This window comes from Ylistrum balloti, unplaced genomic scaffold (assembly GCF_031769215.1).
Source record: "Ylistrum balloti isolate Yb309-2 unplaced genomic scaffold, AGI_CSIRO_Ybal_v1 Utg370110, whole genome shotgun sequence".
NCBI classification, from domain to species: Eukaryota; Metazoa; Mollusca; class Bivalvia; order Pectinida; family Pectinidae; genus Ylistrum; species Ylistrum balloti.
The window spans coordinates 1,486,883-1,513,638 of record NW_026782132.1 but is presented as its reverse complement, the minus strand read 5'-3'; the positions used below and the strand labels follow the sequence as shown (position 1 = coordinate 1,513,638).

Here is a 26,756-nt window from a genome sequence, read left to right as displayed (position 1 = left end):
AAGGTCGTTGGTTGCAGACCACCAGTCTATAAATATTTTACATACGAGGCAAATTAAGTAGGACAATCTTCTAAACAGAAAACATATCATTCTGTATGACGTCTTAATCATTCTTACATCATAACTTCATTCATTTATCACATCTATGACGTCATAATAAACATGATACATGACGTTCCATTTTACAGGAAACATGACGTCATTTATTAGATCACAATAGCTTAGTTTTCGCACGCACGTGACGTCATTCTTGTTGATCCAAACACATGTCACACCTGAGCAGTCCATTTTCATCACATTGCATGCATCGTAGTGCACTAAATTCCTCTGTGAAATAGTTCCGTTTCAGTGACTTTTTGCTGCCGTGACAGAACGTACACGGAACATATCGATACCCTCCACATTTCTCACATGACGAACGAACGTTGATTTTCTGGAAACCGAAAAAGAACACATTAGAGAAGTAAATAGCTCGTTCAAAGAGAGAGAGAGTGAAAAAAAAACAGAATCCGGAACTCGGTGTTAAGATCTTTTTTTTAATGAACCAATACTAAGGCCTCGAATAAAACCTTTATTACAAACGGAAGACAAGAAGACCATACGTCACACACACTCTGTCTGGTAGATAGGATATGAACTAACCTAATAGTTCGGAGACAAATGTGTCTGGAGAAACATTACTGCATGAAATAAAATATATGTTGTATACATCTTTAGTAAAAAAAAATAAGGACATGATAAGTATTTAACTAATCCATCTGACCTTGAACTTACAGCTCTATATAATTTAAACATGCTGTCTTGAACATTACATGTTTTCGATAGTGTCCCCTCCAGCTTTACACGAGGCTCTAGCGTTATAATTGAATACTTACGGTAAAATTTGATAACAGTTTCCGAAGTTCACCTTCCTCGTTCAGATCTTCGAGCTGCTGCATGCCCTGTAATTATCAAACAGACCGTGAGGTTAGATAGCTAGGATGACATAATATACAGAGACAGGTGTAATGAAAGTCGTGATTTAGGCTAATGACTGTCTTCCTGGTCACAACCTAGGCAATATATTCCACGTGTCTGTCTGTAGGTTGTAAAACTTTCAAGGAACTCGATGAATTGACCCTTGAAATGACATGGACTCTAAATCTATTTGCTCATGACATCAATATATCACTAAAATGGTCTAGACAATTACATTTCATTCTCAGACTAACAACACTGCGATAAAATTATTTATTACACAGTATTTTAAATCTGCTGCTAGGAAACAATCAATCACAGTTGGTTTAAAGGAGATCAGTAACTGGGACCTGGGTACATGTACTTAGTGTGGAATAACGACTTTCAATTATCGTGGTAATAAATGCAAAATGTGCTGTTTAAACGCTGTCTCTTTCACCAGAGTCTGTTAGTTGGTAAAACGTGAATCAGATTGGTCAGTAGATTGGTATTCAATAGATCTATGACACACCACATCTGTTACTAAAATACTCTATATAAAATAGTCTGTATAATTTGTACAAGGAAGAGTCATCCAACTTAACAATACACACCCATATAGACTTAAAGATTATAGATTGGTAAGATTCGTCTAATATATCAGGAAGTCGTTTTGATATCGGGAACAGGTGCGCGTGATACTGGAATTTTCTTCCCTGTTATTTCTACAGTGGAGTTTACGTTCGAATCTTCCCTGCAGAGAAAATTTCGTTTAAATCTCAACAAAGTAAATGATTATTTTTTATTTTACTTACCCCGAGGGCGACGCCATCAGCGAAAACCTGCGGTAGCACCACCTCGTCAACACCTAATCGTTCCCTGAGCTCGCGCTGGTTCTCAACGCTCATAAAAAGGTCCTTTTCTTCATATCGGACCATGTGAGTCTGCAGGATTTTCTTAGCTAGGATACACCTCTCGTAAGTTTCCCGGACAATCGCCATACTGGACGTGTAGATAACGATCTTTCCCTTCTCCAGCTGACTGTAATTTCTCTGTAACGTAAACCACAAATTACTGACAAGTCACGGATTATAACAGTATTACTGACATAATCAAGGAGTAATACAACAGAAAATAAGTATAAATTGTATAAAACTGAAACATTACAGAAATTAACCTATATATATATACTATAATCAATCATAACGTAATATCACATATATTCTTGTTATGACCTTCGGATGCAGAGCTATGGAGACGTTCATTCAACTTGACCTTTTTTTAGGAAATTTGTCAAGGAAACTACGGCCTTCCCAATATATTCGGCTGTCCCCAATTTTACGAATTCGTGATAATGGACATCCTTACTGAAGTCTGTCAATGAAACCTTCGCTGACCATTTTCGCATGTGTCCCCAGTACGTTCCAGTTTGTCCATTATATTACACCACTTTTCTGGTTGTCCAGTTCGATATTCTAATGTTACATCCGGGTTGAATAACAAATAGCTAAACACAGCACTGACTGTTATAGTCACACTGATATAGATATTTATTGATAAATCACTTTCCAGTAGAAAGAAATTAAACTCTCATCACTGACACGTAAAAGACATTGTTTGTTAAAACAGATGTATAATAAACGTAATCAAAACTATGAATGAAGTATCCATGGGGACAAGTTGAAAATTAAGAATAGAAAAAGGTCAATGACAAGACCGGAACAAGGTCAATAGCGAGATGTGAGCAAGGTCAATATCGACATGGGAGCAAGGTCAATAGCAACATGGGAGCAAGGTCAATATCGACATGGGAGCAAGGTCAATAGCAACATGGGAGCAAGGTCAATATCGACATGGGAGCAAGGTCAATATCGACATGTGAGCAAGGTCAATATCGACATGGGAGCAAGGTCAATAACGACATGGGAGCAAGGTCAATAGCGAGATGGGAGCAAGGTCAAATATAAGACAGAAGAAAGTCAATGGTGAGACACAAAAAAGTTCAATGTCGATACTGGAACCAGGTAGCTGGCGAGACCGAAACAAGGTCAATGCAAGACGGGATCGCGGTCGATGTTGAAACAACAACAAGAAAATTGGTATGCAGGAACAAGGTCAACGGTAAGACAAAAACAGAGGAATTGGTGAAACAGGATCGCACAAGGCCAGTGATAACACAGGAACAAGGCAAATGGTGACACAGGAACAAGACAAATGGTGAAACAGGAAGTAGGCAAATGGTGAAACAGAAACTAGGAAAATGGTGAAACAGGATCGAACAAGGCCAGTGGTAACACAGGAACAAGGCAAATGGTGACACAGGAACAAGACAAATGGTGAAACAGGAAGTAGGCAAATGGTGAAACAGGAAGTAGGCAAATGGTGAAACAGGAACTAGGCAAATGGTGAAACAGGAACTAGGAAAATGGTGAAACAGGAACTAGGCAAATGGTGAAACAGGAACTAGGCAAATGGTTAAACAGGAACTAGGCAAATGGCGGAACGGGAATAAAGTAATGGTGAGACGAGGACAAGGTTTTATTGGGACAGGAACAAAGTCATGGGTGCGATAAAAAAAACAAAGCCTAGTCCCCACTTCAAAACACGCGAATGTATGCCAAGCTCGTTTCCTTTAATTGAGATTTCTTTTCAATGATTCAGTGAAGTGTACATTAAACTAGACACTTCCTTATCAAATTAGGTTTACTATGGATATACACCTATACTCTCAGACTAATTAAGGTGTGCCGTGCTGTTTACGGAAATTTTGAATGGTTTTCAATATGTGGAGTGAAATTGAAGTCTATTCACATCGCGCTGATGTTGGTGTTGAGATCTAGTAAGGTTTTCCTGGTTTAGATTAGTTTAACCCAAGGCAATTTTTTAAACAGAAGATTGCGCATGACTAGCGCATCTTCTTTTTTCTAGTTTTCATTAAGCATACACCTGTGATGAAGAGTGAAAGGAAATGAATAACTCATATAGGTCTGAAAATGATTCTCTGACATCAAGCTATTTCCAATTAACTGAATTTTCACATTTAGTCCATTTGTGTGGCTATCGGCGCGAGTTAGGTGCTGGGACGTTGAATCGTCACGAACGTTATCGACGTTTTTAGGTAACTACTGCGTGTTAACGACTAAGACTAGAACACCTAAGTTAGGTTGATACAACTCAGTCGCATTTCTATTGGCAAATAACCTTATACAAGATCACCACCTAAGTGTCACAACAAGCAGGACAGACATCAACTTGGCTGCGAAATACCGAAAAGGTCGAAATGAAGTGTGACAAATAAAAACATCAAAAGTATATAAAAATGGGCCAAAACAAACAAAATATTTTTTAAATGACCACGAATCAGGTCACAGCACACAGATCCATCAGACGTTATCAAAAACAGTGAAAACTTCATTACATCGCTTAAAGTTGTGACAATAAACATTTCGATCATATGAACAAGAAAACAGTGATGTGTATACTACATACGACAATATGTACTGGCACTGAGTTGTCAATGTGTTATACTGTTTGTCAGTGTCTCTTTCTTTAATCATTTATTGTATGTTAATTTAAATTCGTGTATAAGTATATTCAATAAAAAAAAAATCTTCCCGTGTCTATTTGACACGTCGTTCAAAGCCTTGCACGCACTTGTTCTTGACGTCACAATTAACCACATGCATTTTGTATGTAAATAAAATCTAGCCATTCATCACACGACCCAATTGTCTGTCTGAAACACTCGGTGACCCCCAGACGTACATTATTAGATACTTTTAATTATGGAGATGATCAATTCCCAAGCAGAAGCGCAAGTTGGTCACGTGACTTAACTTTAACCAAATAGGAATAGATATGTACATAATTAATAAGGATCAACTCGGAGATACATATACTTTTATTTCCGGGCTCTGTTGGGCGGAATTACCTGTGAAACGTGTGTATATGCAATACAGGGAAAGAGCGTGATATAACTTGTCTTTCCACACCGAAGATATTCTTAGAACTCTCATATTCTTCAAACTTTCAACAGGAAATGTTATTCTACACTACTTCTTCCCTGTATAAAGGCTTCCTTCTGAAACATTATAATCCAGCCGATATTTATATGAATCAGTGACTGGACACGCGGATGTAATTCCTTCTCCGCAAACATGTCCGGTCACACACAAGGAAGAATTGTCAAACCTGCAGCTGAGATGTTAAATGCCTCAACTGTGTCACAAGTGAAAAACCACCAACCAATATTCACAAATAGTCAACTGTAGTCATAATAGTTTCTGTGTGGACCTTACAAAGCCAGAAAAAACGTATCTCGGAGACGTGTCCGATCAAAGGTGTCTCACAACTTACTTTCTATCTGCCAGGGGATGTCGCCGCGAGGAATTTATCAATTGTACAATAAATCAATGGTTCTTTACTTGAAATGTCATATCTAAATTCGGTCCTCATGGTTTTAGTCTCCTCTCTGAGGCCATATGAAGGGCAACGTCTCGGAGATAACAATGATTCTACTGGGAAACAATTACCATTCAGACAATGGAATCGTTAGTATGTCTCGATATTATCATTCAGTAAGAACTCATTTTCCTCAAATTGTTTTAAAGAAACTGACGTCACATCAACAAGTACCAAACTTGGTAAAACATGAGACGCCACATTTGGTTTCGTTTTGTAAAACTTACTAGCATATCAAATTGTTCTAGTGCATTATGGGATATGTTTATAGTTTGAATTTCATATCATCAACGTCGGCATATCCTCCTGAGGATTGCACAAATGACAAACAAGTAAATAAAAGTAACATCAAAGCACCAAGGTCTTAAACACGTCTGAAGTTTGGGAACAACAATATCGTGTATTATCTAAATTTGGTTAAAGGACAATGTCTTACCAAGGAGAGGCAAAGGCAATACCGGTCAAAATTCTGTTAAAGGCCAAGACGTGTCAAATGTGGTGAAAAGGTCAACTTCTGTCCAATACAGAGGAACAGGGCCAACACCAATATGGGGGAAAAGGCAATACTTGTCCAATATGGAGAAAACAAGGAAACACTTGTCCGCTATGGATGAACGGACAACTTTTGAAACGTGTTATGGAATTCAATGAGAGGAAAGAACAATTAAATCTACAATGATAAATGTAAAAATAATCATTAAGCAGTGGTATTGAGAACTATGTAGTTTGACCTCTGACCCAGCATCATTGTCAACGCAAGTGTACAATGAACCGGAAGTGACCCCGTTACTGAATAAACAACGAAACCGACGATACAAATATTGACATAACTTGTACAGACATCATCAAAATAACAGATTAACATTTTACTTTTTTATCACGCAGATCAAAATAACTCGATTTGACCGTTTACAAACCAATGGACACAATCCTGGGATTAAGATTTAAATGTCAACGGTACATTGTTAAACAGGATCGCAGACAACTTTCCGGTGACTATCAATAACGTTTGTTGGTTCTTGTGTTAGTGATAGCATATACCCTTCCGAATCTGTGAACTAATATTGACACGGCCACACTGACACACATCAGGTTTATTCCTAGTGACATCATTACACAAGATTAATACCAGTATCTCTCACTGTCGATCGTGTCCTCCTGGAACATGAGCCCTAACCAGCAGTACAAAAGTCTTTACCTCATGGTTTGTTTTGGGGATCTCATAAGATCCACGCGACTAAAGCTGTACCCATAGCAAATACGACTCTCGCACATCATCGACAAATTTCCACACACAAAAAAAAGAAAGTATCTTTCATACAATAATGCAGGTGTTAGGTTTCTATGGTAACCTACTATATAAACGCCCATAATGTCATTCGATGTAAAATCATCTGCACTATCAAGTGACATTCGTGACTAGGTTTAACAAACCCTTTGTATTGACAAAATTATCCTACACATTTCTGCTGTGAGCTTAAAACATTATATATAGCCATGTTGTATATGACAGGTAATTCACTGGGAGTTGAAAGAGAAGTGCTGAACATACGACCTCATCTACTGGATGCTGTGACACTTGTGTCCAGAGGGCACTTAACGACAATACAGGCGGCCACAGGAGTGAAGAGTATAAGAACACTTGTGTGCTGGACATTAAATCTTGTTGTCTCTACAACATCCTTCTGAAGCCTAAATATCTCCTGGTCAACCACACCCATACAGCGTCAGTTATATATCTAGTTTAGTCCAAGATGTATTCCAACCCAAGTCATATTTCAATAATACATTTATTGTTTTTATCCGCTGAGTTCCGAATCATACGCCTGATTTTACACTGCACACAATAAACACTAAATACATTTTCAGCCATAATTTAAAGGAAGCATTTAATGACAATTGAAATAGATGTACACATACACATCTGTATAAATTGTTGTTTTGTGAAACTTTGAGACTGGTAGTCCATAAAGTACACAAGTCCAGCATTACCTCGCGATCTCCCTAAAAGATATCGTATGTTTTCAATACAGAATTATTTATTTCGTTAATACTGTTCCTTTATTAAGATCAAATGGAGCTCTATGTATATTTTGGTAGATATTGATAAACCTTGACTACGTTTTTTTCCTATTACTAAATGTTATTTTCAATTCAGAAATTGAATTTTTACAGATACTTGTAGAAAATGTGTGAAAGTAATCCAACAATAGATATGAAATAGTTTTACCTCCGGTTTTGGTAGACTTATCACTGCTTGTAACAGTAGTATAGTAGGGCTCCAACCTTAACGTTTGTATAATTAGGGTCATTATATATTCCAATGCAAGGATTCGAACCCGAGACCATTTGTTTACTAGTCTAACGCTCAACAGATCGAGCTCTGTTTTTCAGGTTTATCCTTTCTTATTGAAAAATCTAGTTTCACCAATACAACTTAAATGAGTTTTGTATTCGTGCCGTAAGACAAATATCATGTTGTGGATAACCTTTTGTAACCTATTTGAATATTTATACTCTAATTATTGAGGAATAAAGATTGATGATGATGATGATGATGATGATGATGATTGTGAAAGTAACACACAGCATTATTTCCAAGTTTCTACATAGGCGTCAAGATAATAAGTGTAATTATTCATTTCCATGCCTCCGCTAGGATTCGAACACAGGACCTCTGGTTCTGATGCTCAACCCATCGAGCTTAAAAGAAGTTTTCTCTAGCAAAGCAGTATATTCCGGCTGGTATTTTACCAGGGTTAAGTAATAACGATATCCCCTTCAGTCATCGGTCATCTATAGAATACTTTCGTTATCTACATCACCGTGGGTTTGTTAGGACAATTGATAGATAATGAGCTATGTATGGCTACTCTCTAATCTAACCACAATCAATGTCTTCATGATGTCCGCCTAATCACACACATTTCATCTGTAGTTCTCATTACTCACACCAATCTCTGCACGAACACAAGTCAGAATATCGTTACAATGGCTTTATGGTATTTCAGTACAATATGCTTGCCGATTTTTTTGACAAATCAGAAAATTTTCTAGATATTTCATATAAAATATGGAAATCCAACCCGTACAACCAACTAGTTCAGGGCATTCTAAATCGCAATACGACATGATATTGGTAACTAACTTTTATCGAATGAAATTGTCATGAGTTTGACATCGAAAACATTGTCACTATAATCAGAAACATCGAAAACATTGTCCCTATAATCAGAGACATCGAAAAAAGTGACATTATAATCAGAGACATCGAAAAAATTGACATTATAATCAGAGACATCGAAAACATTGACATCATCATCAGAGACATCGAAAACATTGTCACTATAATCAGAGACATCGAAAAAATTGACATTATAATCAGAGACATCGAAAACATTGTCATTATCATCAGAGACATCGAAAACATTGTCATTATCATCAGAGACATCGAAAACATTGTCATTATCATCAGAGACATCGAAAATATTGTCATTGTCATCAGAGACATCGAAAACATTGTCATTATCATCAGAGACATCGAAAACATTGTCATTATAATCAGAGACATCGAAAATATTAATATCATCATCAGAGACATCGAAAACATTGTCATTATCATCAGAGACATCGAAAACATTGTCATTATCATCAGAGACATCGAAAATATTGTCATTGTCATCAGAGACATCGAAAACATTGTCATTATAATCAGAGACATCGAAAACATTGTCATTATCATCAGAGACATCGAAAACATTGTCATTATCATCAGAGACATCGAAAATATTGACATTATTATCAGAGACATCGAAAGCATTGACATTATCGTCAGAGACATCGAAAACTTTTTCATAACGACAAGAAAAAAATGAATGTTGAAATAAACAGAAGCTTCAAGTGTCACGTGATTCACTCCGAATGTACACATCTATATATAATTACAACCAACTGGCCTTATAAGGAAATAAGTATTCCCAAAAAATATTATTAAAGTCTTCGTATATGAAACATTGAAACAGTGATTATCTTATCGTCAAGTTTTCCGTGAAGTCAATCTCTATATCATGTCACTCGATTGTTTACACGATATCACCTCTTATTGTGTATGTGAACCGTGATGTCACTCAGAGACACATACCATGTCGCTTAAAAGGCGGGGTAATAGTAGTAAGAGCTGGCTAATGTGTAACTTCGGCGAGTCAAGAGGAGGTTATAGTAGTAAGAGGTGGTTAATGTGTAACTTCCGCGAGTCAAGAGGAGGTTATAGTAGTAAGAGGTGGTTAATGTGTAACTTCCGCAAGTCAAGAGGAGGTTATAGTAGTAAGAGCTGGCTAATGTGTAACTTCGGCGAGTCAAGAGGAGGTTATAGTAGTAAGAGGTGGTTAATGTGTAACTTCCGCAAGTCAAGAGGAGGTTATAGTAGTAAGAGGTGGTTAATGTGTAACTTCCGCGAGTCAAGAGGAGGTTATAGTAGTAAGAGCTGGCTAATGTGTCACTTCCGCAAGTCAAGAGGTTATAGCAGTAAGAGGTGGCTAATGTGTAACTTCCGCATGTCAAGAGGAGGTTATAGTAGTAAGAGCTGGCTAATGTGTAACTTCCGCAAGTCAAGAGGAGGTTATAGCAGTAAGAGCTGGCTAATGTGTAGCTTCCGCAAGTCAAGAGGAGGTTATAGTCGTTAGAGCTGGCTAATGTGTAACTTCCGCGGGTCAAGAGGAGGTTATAGTAGTAAGAGGTGGATAATGTGTCACTTCCGCAAGTCAAGAGGTTATAGCAGTAAGAGCTGGCTAATGTGTAACTTCCGCATGTCAAGAGGAGGTTATAGTAGTAAGAGCTGGCTAATGTGTAACTTCCGCAAGTCAAGAGGAGGTTATAGCAGTAAGAGCTGGCTAATGTGTAGCTTCCGCAAGTCAAGAGGAGGTTATAGTCGTTAGAGCTGGCTAATGTGTAACTTCCGCGGGTCAAGAGGAGATTATGGTAGTTAGAGGTGGATAATGTGTAACTTCCGCAAGTCAAGAGGTTATAGCAGTAAGAGGTGGCTAATGTGTAACTTCCGCATGTCAAGAGGAGGTTATAGTAGTAAGAGCTGGCTAATGTGTAACTTCCGCAAGTCAAGAGGAGGTTATAGTCGTTAGAGCTGGCTAATGTGTAACTTCCGCGGGTCAAGAGGAGGTTATGGTAGTTAGAGGTGGATAATGTGTAACTTCCGCAAGTCAAGAGGAGGTTATATTAGTTAGAGGTGGCTAATGTGTAACTTTCGCGAGTCATTATATAGTCTAAATAGACGACTATTACGTAATGCCCACGAGTCAAGGTGGGGGTTTTAGTTTTTAAATGCATCTAGTTTGTAACGTTCACGAATCAAGAGGGGACTTAAGTCTTAATTGTATCTTAAGTCTTAAGTGTATCCTTCACGAGTAACGAGGGGTGAATATCGTGTAACTCTCACGAGTAAAGAGGTTGGCTATCGTGTATCTCTCACGAGTCAAGAGGATGGCTATCGTGTATCTCTCACGAGTAAAAAGGGTGGCTATCGTGTATCTCTCATGAGTCAAGAGGATGGCTATCGTGTATCTCTCACATGTCAAGAGGGGTGGCTATCGTGTATCTCTCATGAGTCAAGAGGGGTTTATAGTCGTCAGAGTTTACTAATGTGTATCCCCAACAAGTCTTGAAGGGCTTAATGTAAATAGACTTTTGTACACCTCCTCCGATATCAAGTTGGATTCTTTTCATTAGAGGCGACTTATGTGCAAATCCCGAGAATCGAGAGGAGGGGGTCATAGTCAAAGCTCGGCCCAAGGTTGAGACTTTAGCATAGACAACCGTTCCAGGCTATGAAACAAAGACTATAACTTGAACATTTAACCTTTTTTTAATTTGAATCATAAGGAATAATAATATATTCAATTCTATTTTCATCCAGAGTCACGTAAGTGGAACTTTAATGTCATTTAAAGCCTCAGGCGACCCTTTCTCTCGTGCTAACAGATAAGTACGATTCTGTACGCTCGTATCTAGTTAATGTACATCAAAGTGAAGATGTACCGCTGTTGTCAGCTTTCTTTACAAAACTTAAGACCGGCGGCCATTTCCGCCGTTACCGATAATACACGTTACAAAACACATAACATTATATATAGTATAGATGTGATAGATCTTCATTAGCATAAGTGCAACATAAACAAACTCCCAGAAGACATCGAACATCACACTGGCCATTACACTCTTTTATCTCTAGATAAAGTGCTCGGTGTCTTAAACATACTGTTTTAGCTATTGAAGAACTTTCAGATCAAGAATTCTCTTCTTCAGAAAAGCGAAGATCTGTTTACAATATACATTGTCTGGAGTGAAAAATCTTAACAACATGTATTACATCTTAAATAGGTCCGGATCAGATTAATGTTACAATTTATTTTGATTGACGTCGTTGTTAGGAAGATTTGTTTCTATATATTTTTTATCTCTGAATTACATGACACAAAGATGTAATGATGAACAAGATCTACGGGACATTGATTTTCACATCACCTCATCACAATCCGTCACATTTTACGTTTTTTTATGATGTTTTGGTAAAATGTCATTGTCCTGGTGTAGTCTAGTTAGATAACAAAACATCAGGAAGTCCGGGGACCTTTTGTATCACCAATGTATCAGAAATAAATCATGTGAATGTAGAGTATTGTAGGAACAGCGCCTAGGGTAAATATTTATACAGCTACGACACAACTTAAAGGTAAAATACTCAAAGTTGGGCATACTACAGAGTTGGTCTTGTGACTAATATATCGGTAAGTCAATGAAATTAGTAGTTACTTAATAATATGTTTGCATAGAATTGACACTGTTTGTATTGAGTTAACACTGTTTGTATTCTGTTAACACTGTTTGTATTCTGTTAACACTGTTTGTATTGAGGTAACACTGTATTTAGTTAACACTGTTTGTATTACGTTAACACTGTTTGTATTACGTTAACACTGTTTGTATTGCGTTAACACTGTTTGGATTGTGTAAACACTGTTTGTATTGTGTAAACACTGTTTGTAGTGTGTTAACACTGTTTGTATGGAGGTAACACTGCCTTTGTATTACGTTAACACCGTTTGTATTACGTTAACACTGTTTGTATTCTGTTAACACTGTTTGTATTGTGTTAACACTGTTTGTATTATGTAAACACTGTTTGTATTGAGTTAACACTGTTTGTATTGAGTTAACACTGTTTGTATTGAGGTAACACTGCCTTTGTATTACGTTAACACCGTTTGTATAACGTTAACACTGTATTTTGTTAACAGTGTTTGTATTATGTAAACACTGTTTGTATTGTGTAAACACTGTTTGTATTGTGTTAACACTGTTTGTATTGCGTTAACACTGTTTGTATTGTGTTAACACTGTTTGTATTAAGTTAACACTGTTTGTATTTTGTTAACAGTGTTTGTATTATGTAAACACTGTTTGTATTGTGTAAACACTGTTTGTAGTGTGTTTGTATTATGTTAACACTGTTTGTTTTGAATTTACACTGCCTTTGTATTAGGTTAACACTGTTCGAATTGCGTTAACACTGCATATAGTGGGTTAACACTGCGTTTGAATTGAGTTAACACTGTTTGTATTGAGTCAATAAGCTGTTTGCATTTGGTTACCATTTTCTGTATTGAGATAAAACTGCGTTTGTATTAGGTTTACACCAGTTGTAATGATTTAACACTGTATATATTGGGTTAACACTGCCTTTGTAATGAGTTTACACTGTTTGTATCAAATCAATACTGTGTATTACGTTAACAGTTTGTATTGAGTTAACAATGTGTTTGTATTGAGCTGACACGGTTAGTATTGTGTTATACGAAACAATATGTTTGTATTGAGTTGACATTGTCATTGTATTGAGTTAACAACGTGTTTGTATTGAGCTGACACGGTTAGTATTGAGTTACATGAAACAATATGTTTGTATTGAGTTGACATTATCATTGTATTGAGTTAACAACGTGTTTGTATTGAGCTGACACGGTTAGTATTGTGTTATACGAAACAATATGTTTGTATTGAGTTGACATTGTCATTGTATTGAGTTAACAACGTGTTTGTATTGAGCTGACACGGTTAGTATTGAGTTACATGAAACAATATGTTTGTATTGAGTTAATGATGTATTAGTATTGAGTTGACAGTGTTTAAAATGAGATCTCACTATCTTTGTTGCCAAATTCAAATTTCACATGAGCACATTACTAGATCTGTATCCCTCTGATACAGGAGTGACAGTTTATTTTACAAAGCATTACATATAATGTAATAGTTGTCCAGGGGCGTACTTTTGAATTATATGCCTATGAGTGTAACAGTCATGTTGGTGCAAGGCGAATGTTGTGTTTGTAGAAGGCCGAGTGTTATGTTGGTGGAAGGCCGAGTGTTATGTTGGTGGAAGGCCGAGTGTTATATTGGTGGGTTAAAGGCCGAGTGTTATGTTGGTGGAAGGCCGAGTGTTATATTGGTGTGTTGAAGGCCGCGTGTTATGTTGGTGGAAGGCCGAGTGTTATGTTGGTGGAAAGCCGAGTGTTATGTTGGTGGAAGGCCGAGTGTTATGTTGGTGGAAAGCCGAGTGTTACGTTGGTGGAAGGCCGAGTGTTACGTTGGTGGAAGGCCGAGTGTTACGTTGGTGGAAGGCCGAGTGTTATGTTGGTGGAAGGCCGAGTGTTATGTTGGTGGAAGGCCGAGTGTTATGTTGGTGGAAGGCCGAGTGTTATATTGGTGGGTTGAAGGCCGAGTGTTATGTTGGTGGAAGGCCGAGTGTTATGTTGGTGGAAGGCCGAGTGTTATATTAGTGGGTTGAAGGCCGAGTGTTATGTTGGTGGAAGGCCGAGTGTTATGTTGGTGGAAAGCCGAGTGTTATGTTGGTGGAAGGCCGAGTGTTATGTTGGTGGAAAGCCGAGTGTTATGTTGGTGGAAGGCCGAGTGTTACGTTGGTGGAAGGCCGAGTGTTATGTTGGTGGAAGGCCGAGTGTTATGTTGGTGGAAGGCCGAGTGTTATGTGGTGAGTGTTATGTTGGTGGAAGGCCGAGTGCTATGTTGGTGAAATGTCTTGTGTTATGTTGGTGGAAGGCCGAGTGCTACGTTGGTGAAATGTCTTGTGTTATGTTGGTGAAATGTCTTGTGTTATGTTGGTGAAAGGTTTGTGTTATGAAGGTGAAATGTCTTGTGTTATGTTGGTGGAAGGCCGAGTGTTATGTTGGTGGAAGGCCGGGTGTTATGTTGGTGAAATGTCTTGTGTTATGTTGGTACAAGGTTTGTGTTATGTTGGTGAAATGTCTTGTGTTATGCTGGTGAAAGGTCTTGTGTTATGTTGGTGAAAGGTCTTGTGTTATGTTGGTGGAAGGCCGTGTGTTATGTTGGTACAAGGTTTGTGTTATGCTGGTATAAGGTTTGTGTTATGCTGGTACAAGGTTTGTGTTATGTTGGTGAAATATCTTGTGTTATGCTGGTACAAGCTACATTTTTTGGTAATCTAGTATTATATGGCGGATTAGGTATGTCATTATGGAGCCTTGTCGAACATGTAACGCTGTAAACAACAGACTTCACATCTAGCACGATAACTTTATTTACATTTCTAGATGAAAATGATTCCATTGATAAGCTTGTTATCAGCATCGTCTCCGTGTAAGTACATAGAATTGTTGTTGAGTTGTCATAAAATACAGGTAAGCACCAAATTGTAAACAATAAATCAATTGTTGGGCCACAATATGAAAATAAATCCACCTGATCGAGAACATAACAAAAATAGACGTAAACGTAACCCTAACATCATACAAAGGCTAATTTAATATATTTCTGTAGGACAGACAATGTATTCCGTGTTTCACCAAGTCAAAGGTGTAGGTATGTAAGAAGTTAAGTTGGTTTTTAATTTGATTCAAATAGAGAAGTTTGTTTTCATTATAGCACAACAAAACAACATCCATGGAACTCACACAGAAAAATACAAAATCAAAGTTAATGCAAGATACGTGGCATTTTAAAACGAATAATCTACAATTACACTGCGACACCGGATGCATGAGATCGTATCTTAAAACCAACATTTATAATTTAATAGGATTTTTCTGACTTGTAACAAAAAATTTCAGACCGTGGATTCTATAATAATTTTTAAGCTGACACAATGAAACACTGGATTGGAATACCTCGAGACAGACAGAAAACTTAACACGAATATCGACAATTCTTTTAGGTGCATCATCGAAATCCAAGGATTCCGCTTCGTATACCTGGAGCGAAGCTCTTCAATGTCGGAATACAATAATGAAAGAAGGGTATATTATAGGGCGGATACTTTGAAATACACGTGGAATTACAACACATCACCGTACAAACAGCACAGAAATGGAGATTGTCTTACCGATATAGATCCAGCCTCGTTCTGATCAAGCTATACCAAAGAATAAAGTACTGTATGAATGAAATTGTTTAATAGCAACATCGAAATGGATTTTGAAATGTCAGACAGCAATTCCAGCTTCTCTTTTGAATGTCACACCTCATGTGGAGGTCGATGACAAACGCTGACATTACAATACAATATCGATTACAACAGTGCGAACTTTGATTATCCTGAGCTACGTATCTCCACAGGGGTTGTAACAACACAATAAATGGACTATTACGGATCAGGTCATTCGCCGGTGACCGGGGTAGTCATCTAAAGAACGGTAGTCTAAAGCTCCGCCGTGATGGGTTCGAATCCAGGCCTGTTACAACTGTTTGCTGAGAAGACTAGCTTTTATAATCAAGTATACTCTCTGTGTTGTAAGAAAGCTTGTTCTTTATTTTACATATAATGCGCCGCCGTATTCCTTATATGACATTTACATGACATACCAAGTGATTATTGCTTTACATGGAAATAAACGTCTTTACTTTTTAAAACGCAAAATTGTATTCCGTTGCCATGTCAATACAGAGTGAGCCCGATACGTAACTAAGCTAAATGCTGTGTTATGTTGTCGTAACGACTGTTTCTGTTGATCCACAGACAGTATCCCTGTATGTAACACCGGTCTATCAATATTTCACGTCCCCATTGATCCCGAGATGCACCTATCCTGCCCAAGTAGTTTACCTGATAGCAACTGTTCGCACCTGGCTAAGAAGCTCCATTCTCTACACTCTAGATCCGGTATGACAGGTCCACTGGTAGTAAAACAGTTTACTCTCTTTATGTAATGAATAAATTATCCTCGTTTGTCAGTTTGTAGATAACTATTGACATGCATTTGACTAGTGTTTATGAGTTTGCCTTTGTGTTGCATACTGCATAAGTGACATAAAATTTGAAACGTTTTGGAGTAAAGTGAGAGTGTTTATTATATGTACCAAACTCGTCCGTGAAAAACACAGAAAAATCAAATACTAGTGCACCAATTAGCATTCATTAGAATGTACGTGGTCAGGGAAAATGATCCGGAAAAGTTAAGGTCACGATTCAAGGTTTGGTGTTTCTGGGAAACAATAGACTAAGACACATCTATACATAGTTATACCTTCCTTTTTCTGTTTGTTTGTTTGCTATTTTTTGTTTTGTTTTTTTTTCAATTTTGCGCCACAAAATTATTGAGTTTTCCTCTGTTGTGTAGGTCTATGGTCTAATAAAAAAAATTTGGCACAGTTAAATTTGTGTATTAACCATGGTATTTCAATGAAGAGTTCACAAACTGTCACATAATATTAGTATGATGCAGTCCAGAAAAAGTTTCGAATCATGAAATAAGAGTTAATTTTTAACAATAGTGGTCCTTACGTCACAGATAACCTCGTTCTGAATAAACAGAAAACTACAGGTGCAAATAACAGGTGGAAAATCACGCTATTTTTATCAATATTGACATACACCATTCCTCTATGTTGACTAGATATAAGGGTTAAAGTACAGAACACGTCCATCGATTGTAAATCACCCTCTATCGGGTGTACACCATCCTATTGTACAAAGACAACTTTACGTATACATTTCTAACTTCAGCGTCAGCGATGCCAAAAAATCAGTTCTGTGATTCACCATTTTTCAAAGTCATATTTGCCAATAATAAATCAGGGGCCAGTGGTCATGGTTATTAAGACCCCTTGTTCTAGGGTTTATGTTCAGTGACCATGTTTATAAAGATCCATCGTTACACAGGTCCACGTCCAGTGACCATGGTCATAAAGACACCTCGTTCGACAAAGCCCATGTAAAGTGTAACTGTATCCAATTTACATGTTAAACGTGTACCGTTTTATAGGTCCAGTGTTAGTAAAATACAGCCCCAGTATTGGTTAACCTTATTATATTTAATATACTGCCCCATTATATAGTAAACCTAGTTATATAGACTACACGGTCCCAGTATATATTAAACATAGTAATATAGACTACACATCCAAAAGTATATAGTAAACCTAGTTATATAGACTACACGGTCCCAGTATATATTAAACATAGTAATATAGACTACACATCCCCAGTATATAGTAAACATAGTTATATAGACTATACAGCCCCAGTGTATAGTAAACCAAGTTACATAGACTACACAGCCCCAGTATAGAGTAAACCTAGTTATATAGACTATACAGCCCCAGTATATAGTAAACCTAGTTATATTGAGTACACAGTCCCAGTATATAGTAAACCTAGTTATATAGACTACACATCCCCAGTATATAGTGAACCTAGTTATATAGACTACTCTGCCCCAGTATATAGTAAACCTAGTTATATTGACAACACAGCCCCAGTATATAGTAAACATAGTTATATAGACTATATTGTCCCAGTATATAGTAAACCTAGTTATATAGACTACACAGCCCCAGTATATAGTAAACCTAGTTATATAGACTACACAGACCCAGTATATAGTGAACCTAGTTATATAGACTACTCTGCCCCAGTATATAGTAAACCTAGTTATATTGACAACACAGCCCCAGTATATAGTAAACATAGTTATATAGACTATATTGTCCCAGTATATAGTAAACCTAGTTATATAGACTACACAGCCCCAGTATATAGTAAACCTAGTTATATAGACTACACAGACCCAGTATATATTAAACCTAGTTATATAGACTACACAGACCCAGTATATATTAAACATAGTTATATAGACTATACAGCCCCAGTATATAGTAAACCTAGTTATATAGACTACACAGCCCCAGTATATAGTAAACATAGTTATATAGACTACACAGTCCCAGTGTATAGTAAACCTAGTATTATAGACTATACAGCCCCAGTGTATAGCCAACCTAGCTATATAGACTACTCTGCCCCAGTATATAGTAAACCTAGTTATATAGACAACACAGCCTCAGTATAAAGTAAACCTAGTTATATAGACTACACGGTCCCAGTATATATTAAACCTAGTTATATAGACTACACAGCCCCAGTGTATAGTAAACCTAGTAATATAGACTATACAGCCCCAGTGTATAGTAAACCTAGTTATATAGACTACACAGCCCCAGTATATAGTAAACTATAGTAAACCTAGTTATATAGACTACACAGCCCCAGTATATAGTAAACTATAGTAAACCTAGTTATATAGACTACACAGCCCCAGTATATAGTAAACTATAGTAAACCTAGTTATATAGACTACACAGCCCCAGTATATAGTAAACTATAGTAAACCTAGTTATATAGACTTCACAGCCCCAGTATATAGTAAACTATAGTAAACCTAGTTATATAGACTACACAGCCCCAGTATATAGTAAACTATAGTAATTCTAGTTATATAGACTATACAGCCCCAGTATATAGTAAACATAGTTATATAGACTACACAGCCCCAGTGTATAGTAAACCTAGTTATATAGACTATACAGCCCCAGTATATAGTAAACCTAGTTATATAGATAATACTGTCCCAGTATATGGTAAACATAGTTATATAGACGACACAGTCCCAGTATATAGTAAACCTAGTTTCATAGACTACATAGCCCCAGTATATAGTAAACCTAGTTGTATAGACTATACAGACCCAGTATATACTTAACCTAGTTACATAGACTACACAGCCCCAGTATATAGTAAACCTAGTTTCATAGACTATACAGACCCAGTATATACTTAACCTAGTTACATAGACTACACAGCCCCAGTATATAGTAAACCTAGTTATATAGACTACACAGACCCAGTATATAGTAAACCTTGTTATATAGACTATACAGCCCCAGTGTATAGTAAACCTAGTTATATAGACTACACAGACCAAGTATATAGTAAACCTTGTTATATAGACTATACAGCCCCAGTGTATAGTAAACCTAGTTATATAGACTACACAGCCCCAGTATATAGTAAACTATAGTAAACCTAGTTATATAGACTACACAGCCCCAGTATATAGTAAACCTAGTTATATAGACTACACAGTCCCAGTATATAGTAAACCTAGTTATATAGACTATAATGCCCCAGTGTATAGTAAACCTAGTTATATATACTACACAGTCCCAGTATATAGTAAACCTAGTTATATAGACTATACAGCTCCAGTGTATAGTAAACCTAGTTATATAGACGACACAGCCCCTGTGTTAGTAAACTTTGTTATAGAGACTATACACCCCCAGTGGAGGAGGTCTAACCCCAGTTTAATAACCCGAGTTAAATCTTAACTTCCTTTCATATTAACCACTTATTGACCACTTGTAGTTAATGATAAAATTATCCTGAACAACACCCAACATAGTGATGGTATACAAGATGATCCAAATGTCACTTAATCTGGAAATTATTCTATAAGAAATTATGCGAAATGAACTTGTCAAACACTATCTTTTATCGAGATAATTGTAAGTCTTTTCTCCGATTTGAGTCTCGTGGTAAAAGATGACTTAACTATTGAGGTAAACGTAATGAATTCGAGGTCAGCGAAGGCGACATAAATTCGAGAAAAATGATGTCGTATATACAGTTCGATATAAACAATGGTAAGACCCGTCGAGATACGTATCTGGTAGTTACCTTGGTGTTCAGACAGATGACAGATTGTCCGGTAATGTAAGTCATCTGTCGCAACCAGATTTGTACTTCACTATATAAAGTCGGAATAATTAATATAATAGATACTAATTTGTCTACAGATATATGTGTGAATGCCATATAAAATGTAAAAAGCTGTGTAAGACATCATTGGTAAATTGACGACTTAATATTTGTAGCGCGTTCCGACCGGTTTATGTGTACAATGTATTTGACTAAATACATGAGGTAATATGACACAAGTCCCTGCATTATAGCCGTGACCCTTGGTGAAGACAGAGATCGTGTAATATGTACTTCCTCTTATAACATACCAACAAGTTATTCGTACGTAATCAAAACTACAGAACAAATAAAACAAGTATGATATATCGATTACATGGATAAAACGATTAACGTACCAAGACTCAGGTATATATTTTTCATCGAAAATAAATATTAAATGAGGCGACTTGTGTCAGTGGCGTTAGTATGGAGGTATGGCCTTAAGCCTAGAGAAGTTTAACATGAATTACCTGATTGTTTCCGTCATGGTTTAAGAAAGTGGCGATGCCTGCCTTTACCCTGTTTTTCAAGCCTCGAACACTGCCCCTCCGACTCACTATAGGTCTCTCCTTAATGGACCCAGGACTTAACACATCCCTCCGGCCCGCGAATGTAGTGTCCTCTTTGGACGTATTTTGATTTTCGTCCACATTGAACTCGGGATCTCTGACGGTCAGAGCCCTTGCTTGATCCGACAAGTCCCGGTCACTTAGACTATGAACCACACATTCACTAGGCCCTAGTTTAGTCAGCTTTTTGTCTAAATTCTTCCAGTCCAGTTCCGCGGTGCTTGGTCTCTGTTCAATCTTAATGTATCTCACTCTCTGATACCCCTTTCTTTTATCCACCTGTTCTATTTTAGTGTTAGAATCACCAGTCGTCCTCTCCCTCGGGTCCACCGTATCCTCATCGCTAGCTTCCCCAGGGTCCACATCACTAGAGGCACTATCAATACACTCCTCCAGCTTCACGTCCCCATTAGTGTAGTGATAGCTAGAGTCCGCCCCCTCCGGCATGGCCATCCACACAGGTAAGTCAAAGGTAGCCCAGTCTCCTCAGCCGACTGGGTGTGGCCTGTATAACGGAATACCCAGGGTAGCGTATCACTCTCACATACATATAGATACGCACGCTCCAGCAGACGGCCTCAGGTATAAACATCAGCTGGATATCTAACACTGGTAAAAGATTTACCTGTGATCACGTGACAGACGGACGTCACTCACCGTTACAAAGTATATATGTATACAATGCAGTCGGGAATGTCAGGCCGAGTAAGAGGCACGTGGTGAAATACCTGGCTCCGGATGAGGAAGCTGGGGATCGATACGACCGCTATTGTATCTACACACGGCACAGCTGTATAATAAACAACATCATTGTGAAACGGTGGGCGGCTCGTCACACTGAGCCTTATGTGCAATAGGAGGATATGATATGTCACTACGTTATCTCGCAATATTTTGTGATCATAGATAAAAGAAGTGAATTGACAAGGGTTTAACTTTCAACTGCAATACATCAAATCCATTTGCATGATAAATAAAGTAAATGTGTAGATGATGTATGTAAAACATCTTCGTCAGCAGTACTTATACTAATGTCATTCATTATTCACACTTCTCACTTATAGATAAGGCTTATACAGTACTAACTATAATTGGTTCCGTTCGTCCGTACAGCACTGAATATACAACAAAGACAATACCAATATGTCAGCAGAAACATAATCCAAACTCAGATAAAATAAAACAAGGGTAAAATATGAATAAAAGAAAGATTTACAAGGAGGCTCCTGAAAGGATACAAAGAGAATAAGATCATGTTCCGGAAGAGGAACACGGAAAAACCACAACGGAACCAACAGGTACACTAACGAACGACAAACACGTCGAACTTGATGTCGCATAAGGAAAAAGAATGAAATCATCATAACCTTTCCACCTGTGTAGTCAATTTCTCTGTCAGTTGCTCACGTCTTGCATGAAAATCGTGATATTGTTAGCAAGCTCTTGAATATCGAATCATCTGCAATGTGTAAAAACCGTAGGTTAGGGATGCATGGATGTTGCTCTCAAGAAAGAACTTGTGCACCAAATATTTCATGAATTATTCAACTTATTTAGGTTATATTAACAATATAGCATTATGCCATCAAGTTACACAACTGTGCAACAACGATCTCGTTGGGTCGCTTTTGAATTTATTTATACGTTGTAATACATTTTCAAAATCCAAGCGACATTAACCACATCCGATTACCAGAGGTGTATTTTTGGTCGAAAGGTCTCCATGAAGGACGATTTTTATCAGCTGGACGGTTACTGTCGCCGGACAAACACATTAATCTCACTTCAGTACAAAGTGGATGGATTCATCAACTACACACATCTCCCGGTAACTCGGACAAACATCAAAACTAGCAGATAAACAGACTTTCTAGAATTGGCGGGATAATAACCGCGACCTAGTAAAGACGTAAGAGATTTTGTCCTTATTTCTGATGGGCGTATCGCATCATGAATTCTCAATACAGGGTGTATCACTGAGACGTTTCGGACGCATCCTCGATACCTCACTTTCGCTCTCTGCACCCCTACGGAACATGTCTTGGCAAAACTGAAGGTTCCATGTGCGACACCTTGTGGACAACACGATAAGAATACTTTCATATTACATCAAACGAACGTCGTAATTGCATAACTGTATGTTGTAATAGCTTTAAAGTTGGGTGTCGATCCTTTGTAATCTTCATGAGGAGCGTATCAACCACGATTGGTCAGTTTTGTTCTCCTTGGACCAATAAAATTACTCCGCTTGTGCCTTCAGTTTTGCCATGACATGTTCCCGAGATGCAGAGGGCGAAAGTGATCGTAACCCCTGAGCATCGATGGTGTTTCGACCAAAGAGTATGACTGCAATTCACTACGCTGATATTACGACCCGAGTTGTAACAACTCGCGGATCATCCTATTAGTAAGACAATTTACTCAAGTCGAGTCAAGAAAATAGATGTTTTTAATAAGAACACGTTAACATGTCAACCAAAATAAAAGTTGAAATAAAATGCTTAATCACATCAACAATTCAAATATTTGGGTGACAGGCAGCCACAAAAATAGATGTTAAATATTATCTGTCAGCATGACAATCAGTAAGTAAGTCGACGGTGTCAATGACGTAATCCGGTTCAATTAATTAAGCTAGACTGGTGTTAGATCATTTTATGGTAATATTTTCAGTCTCTGTTTTATAGGAAAGTCTGTCCTTTATTTTCGTTGGTAGTGGTAAGTTTGAAATTGTGCAGAATTTCAGTTTTTTGGATATGAAATGTTGTCTGATGGACAGCATACAAAACTGAACCAGCGTCCGAGGTACTAGAGCAAGTGCGTTCACGCGAGTTTGAACACTGTTCTTCAATCTTGTGCCCTCCATTTCATCGTCGTCATAGGAATCTGAATCTGAACCGGAATCTTGTGAATCGCTCAGTGCTTCATCATCAACGTCACCAACCAAATCTGAATGTACAAAACAATCATTATCGAGAAAAAAGTTTGCAACTAAAGTATGTTCCTCGCTGTCACACTCTAGTGCCATTGCCAATGCAGACTGTCCATTGTCCGAAACAAGGTCAATGTCTGCACCAGACAAAAGCAGCATATTGGCCATAGCTACGTCACCATTTAAAGCACATTGATGAAGAGGCGCAAGCCCGCGGGACTTCGCGTTAACATTGGCACCATGAGTTATCAGAGCGTCAAGAAGAATAGTGTTTTGTTCAAGAATAGCGGTATGGATGGGTGTGCAGACACCATCTGCATTTTGGCACTCAGAATTATCGACATTACATCCGTTATTTATTAGAAAGCTGACGAGTTCGTCAATTTCTTTGACCGATATCAAAGACGCTAATGAATGCAAGAGATTTCTGCTTTTGATATCTAATACCTGGAAGTCCTGTGATTTACACTCCTTCATGAAGTACCAGGCTACTTCTAAAGAGCCGTTGGTAAGTGCCACAAACAGGGGTGCTTCACTTTGATTAATGTTGTTGACGTCTGCACCATGTTTTACTAGAAACTCTGCAAGTTTGACAGAGTTTTTTTTCGCTGCATATTGCAATGGCGTTACAGGACGACTACCGAACGTCGCCGTCATTAACTTTCCTCCTAGTTCCGTATCAGCACCGGCATTGATCAAATGTTCAGCCATATCGATATCTAGAATACCATCAATGTAGAAAGTGCATGCGCGCAGAAGTGGCGGGAGGTTATTTGCAAATTTTAGCGCATTTTTGTCTGGGTTGGGATAAGCTCCACAACGGAGTAAGAATTTGACCATATCAACATGCCTGCCCATTACAGCGTATTCTATCGGTGTAACACTACAGCTAGAATATTTCTTCGGTAGATTTACAAAATCTTTGACAGGTTTTCTTGCACTTGACGGAATAATAATGTCATCGACATTTCCGGAATGCGGATTTATCCACTCGGACAGCAATAACAAAAACACGGTCACATCACCCGCTTGTGCTGCCAAATGTACGGGAGCCAATCCCATTTCATTGAAATGACAGTTAACACCGGATTTAACCAGTTGTCTGACTACTTCTAGATGACCCCCTTTCACCGCCAGATGAAGGGCGGTGTTGTCGTAAGCATTCTTGACCAACGTATTGCAGCCAGCCTGTATCATCCATTTAACCACGTCAGCGATACCTTTTTCGGCAGCATAGCAGAAAGCTGGCGTCTTTGTGAGAGGGTCTGCTTTATCGAGGTTACATTTAGGGTGGTAGATGAGTGTCCTGGCTATGTCCAAACACCCTTTCCTTATTGCTAAGTGAAGAGGTGGCTCGCGGTCCCAGTCCTCTATGTTAACCCCACTACCGCTCTCGATCAACAGCAATGCGATGGAAGATTGCTTGGCGCCAATAGCGGCACAAAGCGCCGTACCCCGCATTCCAAGTAGATGGTCGACATCGGCACCTTCCGATATTAAAGAACGTACCACGTCTTCATCACCACCGATAATGGCTTTATTCAGAATGTCCGCTTTAGCCATGCTCTTCTTGGTGCAACATGCTACCTTGGCTAACTTTCTCTGAAACCGAAAGATTGTCGTGATGTCATGAACAGGCAACGGGGAGACAGGAACAGAAAACTGAAAAGTTGGCCTACAAATGTAGGACATGAGTCTCTTTTATATAACAAATAATTTAAGAGCTATAATGAGTTAATATTAATTTTAAGTGACTTGCCAACGAACCCGTGAATCCACATAATTTTAAAGCCAACCATATGATTAAAGGGGAGCAACTCTTTTATATTTTTTCCTATAAAATGTATGGATAATCGTTAATGCACTTAATATACATATATTGCGAGTCCTGGATGAAATGATGTTTTGCAAATGTAGAAATTTCAAACAATGACTCGTTATGAATGACTCTTTGTTAGAAAATCTATTGACATTTTTGATTATTTACAATACTCTCTGAACCAGTGCTACGATGAAACTTAGGTCTAATTCCATGATTCGCAAATATCTTTGATTCCATGGCTTGTTTGAAGCATCGTGTATAACAATTAAACTACAACTGAAATGACGATCAGTGAATGTGGGTATAAACATACGTGAAATGATTTGCGCATGCTGACCTTCGTCAATGTTTACATGCCTCCAGGAAGCACCTGGTGGTGGAACTCTTTCTTGTGGAGTTACGAAAATCCACCGGGAAAAACATCAAAGAGCGGCATACCCCGACTCGACTCAGTGGGTGTAGGCCTACATTACAATTTAAGGTACTGACAACAGGTCTATTTAATGAAATTAAACTGTGACAGATTAATCAGTGATTAACAGGTTAACGATACTGTATCTGAGAAATTTAAATGTGATAATTACGTTGCTTGGGAACACCTTTGGATTTCGCATTGGAGTTCTAGTGCATCCTCTCGCATCCAAAGATGTTTGCAACCTTTTAACTGTCATCCAAAATCTATAAAATTGCTGGGTTGGTAGTATAATCATACCACTTAAACGCACTCCCCTAGGAAACTTGACTTGTAAGATTGCTTGTTTTGCCCTACGATGCCTGTGGTTTGCCATCCCAATTATTTTTCACAACACCATGGCACTTTCAGGGGTTAATAGGTTAACCTAATGTTTTAAATGCATTGAGCATTCTTTATATTGCTTTTTCATAAACGCAATTTATATGAAATAGATTTATATTGTT

General features: G+C 37.9%; 1 protein-coding gene across 1 annotated transcript; it reads right to left on the bottom strand.

The window, feature by feature from the left end:
* Positions 1-244: 244 nt before the first annotated feature.
* Positions 245-26,169, bottom strand: LOC132550202 (ankyrin-1-like). Its single transcript, XM_060214235.1, has 7 exons — positions 26,152-26,169; positions 23,750-25,618; positions 20,986-21,522; positions 16,952-17,056; positions 1,752-1,988; positions 876-941; positions 245-433 (listed from the first exon to the last, which is right to left on the bottom strand). The coding sequence occupies exons 1-7, from the start codon at positions 26,167-26,169 to the stop codon at positions 245-247; spliced, it is 3,021 nt and encodes a 1,006-aa protein (XP_060070218.1).
* Positions 26,170-26,756: the final 587 nt, after the last annotated feature.

Coding starts and splice junctions, on each gene's coding strand:
- LOC132550202 (XM_060214235.1), bottom strand. Junction 17,057..20,985: donor ACCATGACGGAAACAATCAG/GTAATTCATGTT, acceptor ATTAGACCATAG/ACCTACACAACAGAGGAAAA. Junction 942..1,751: donor CTGATGGCGTCGCCCTCGGG/GTAAGTAAAATA, acceptor TGATAATTACAG/GGCATGCAGCAGCTCGAAGA.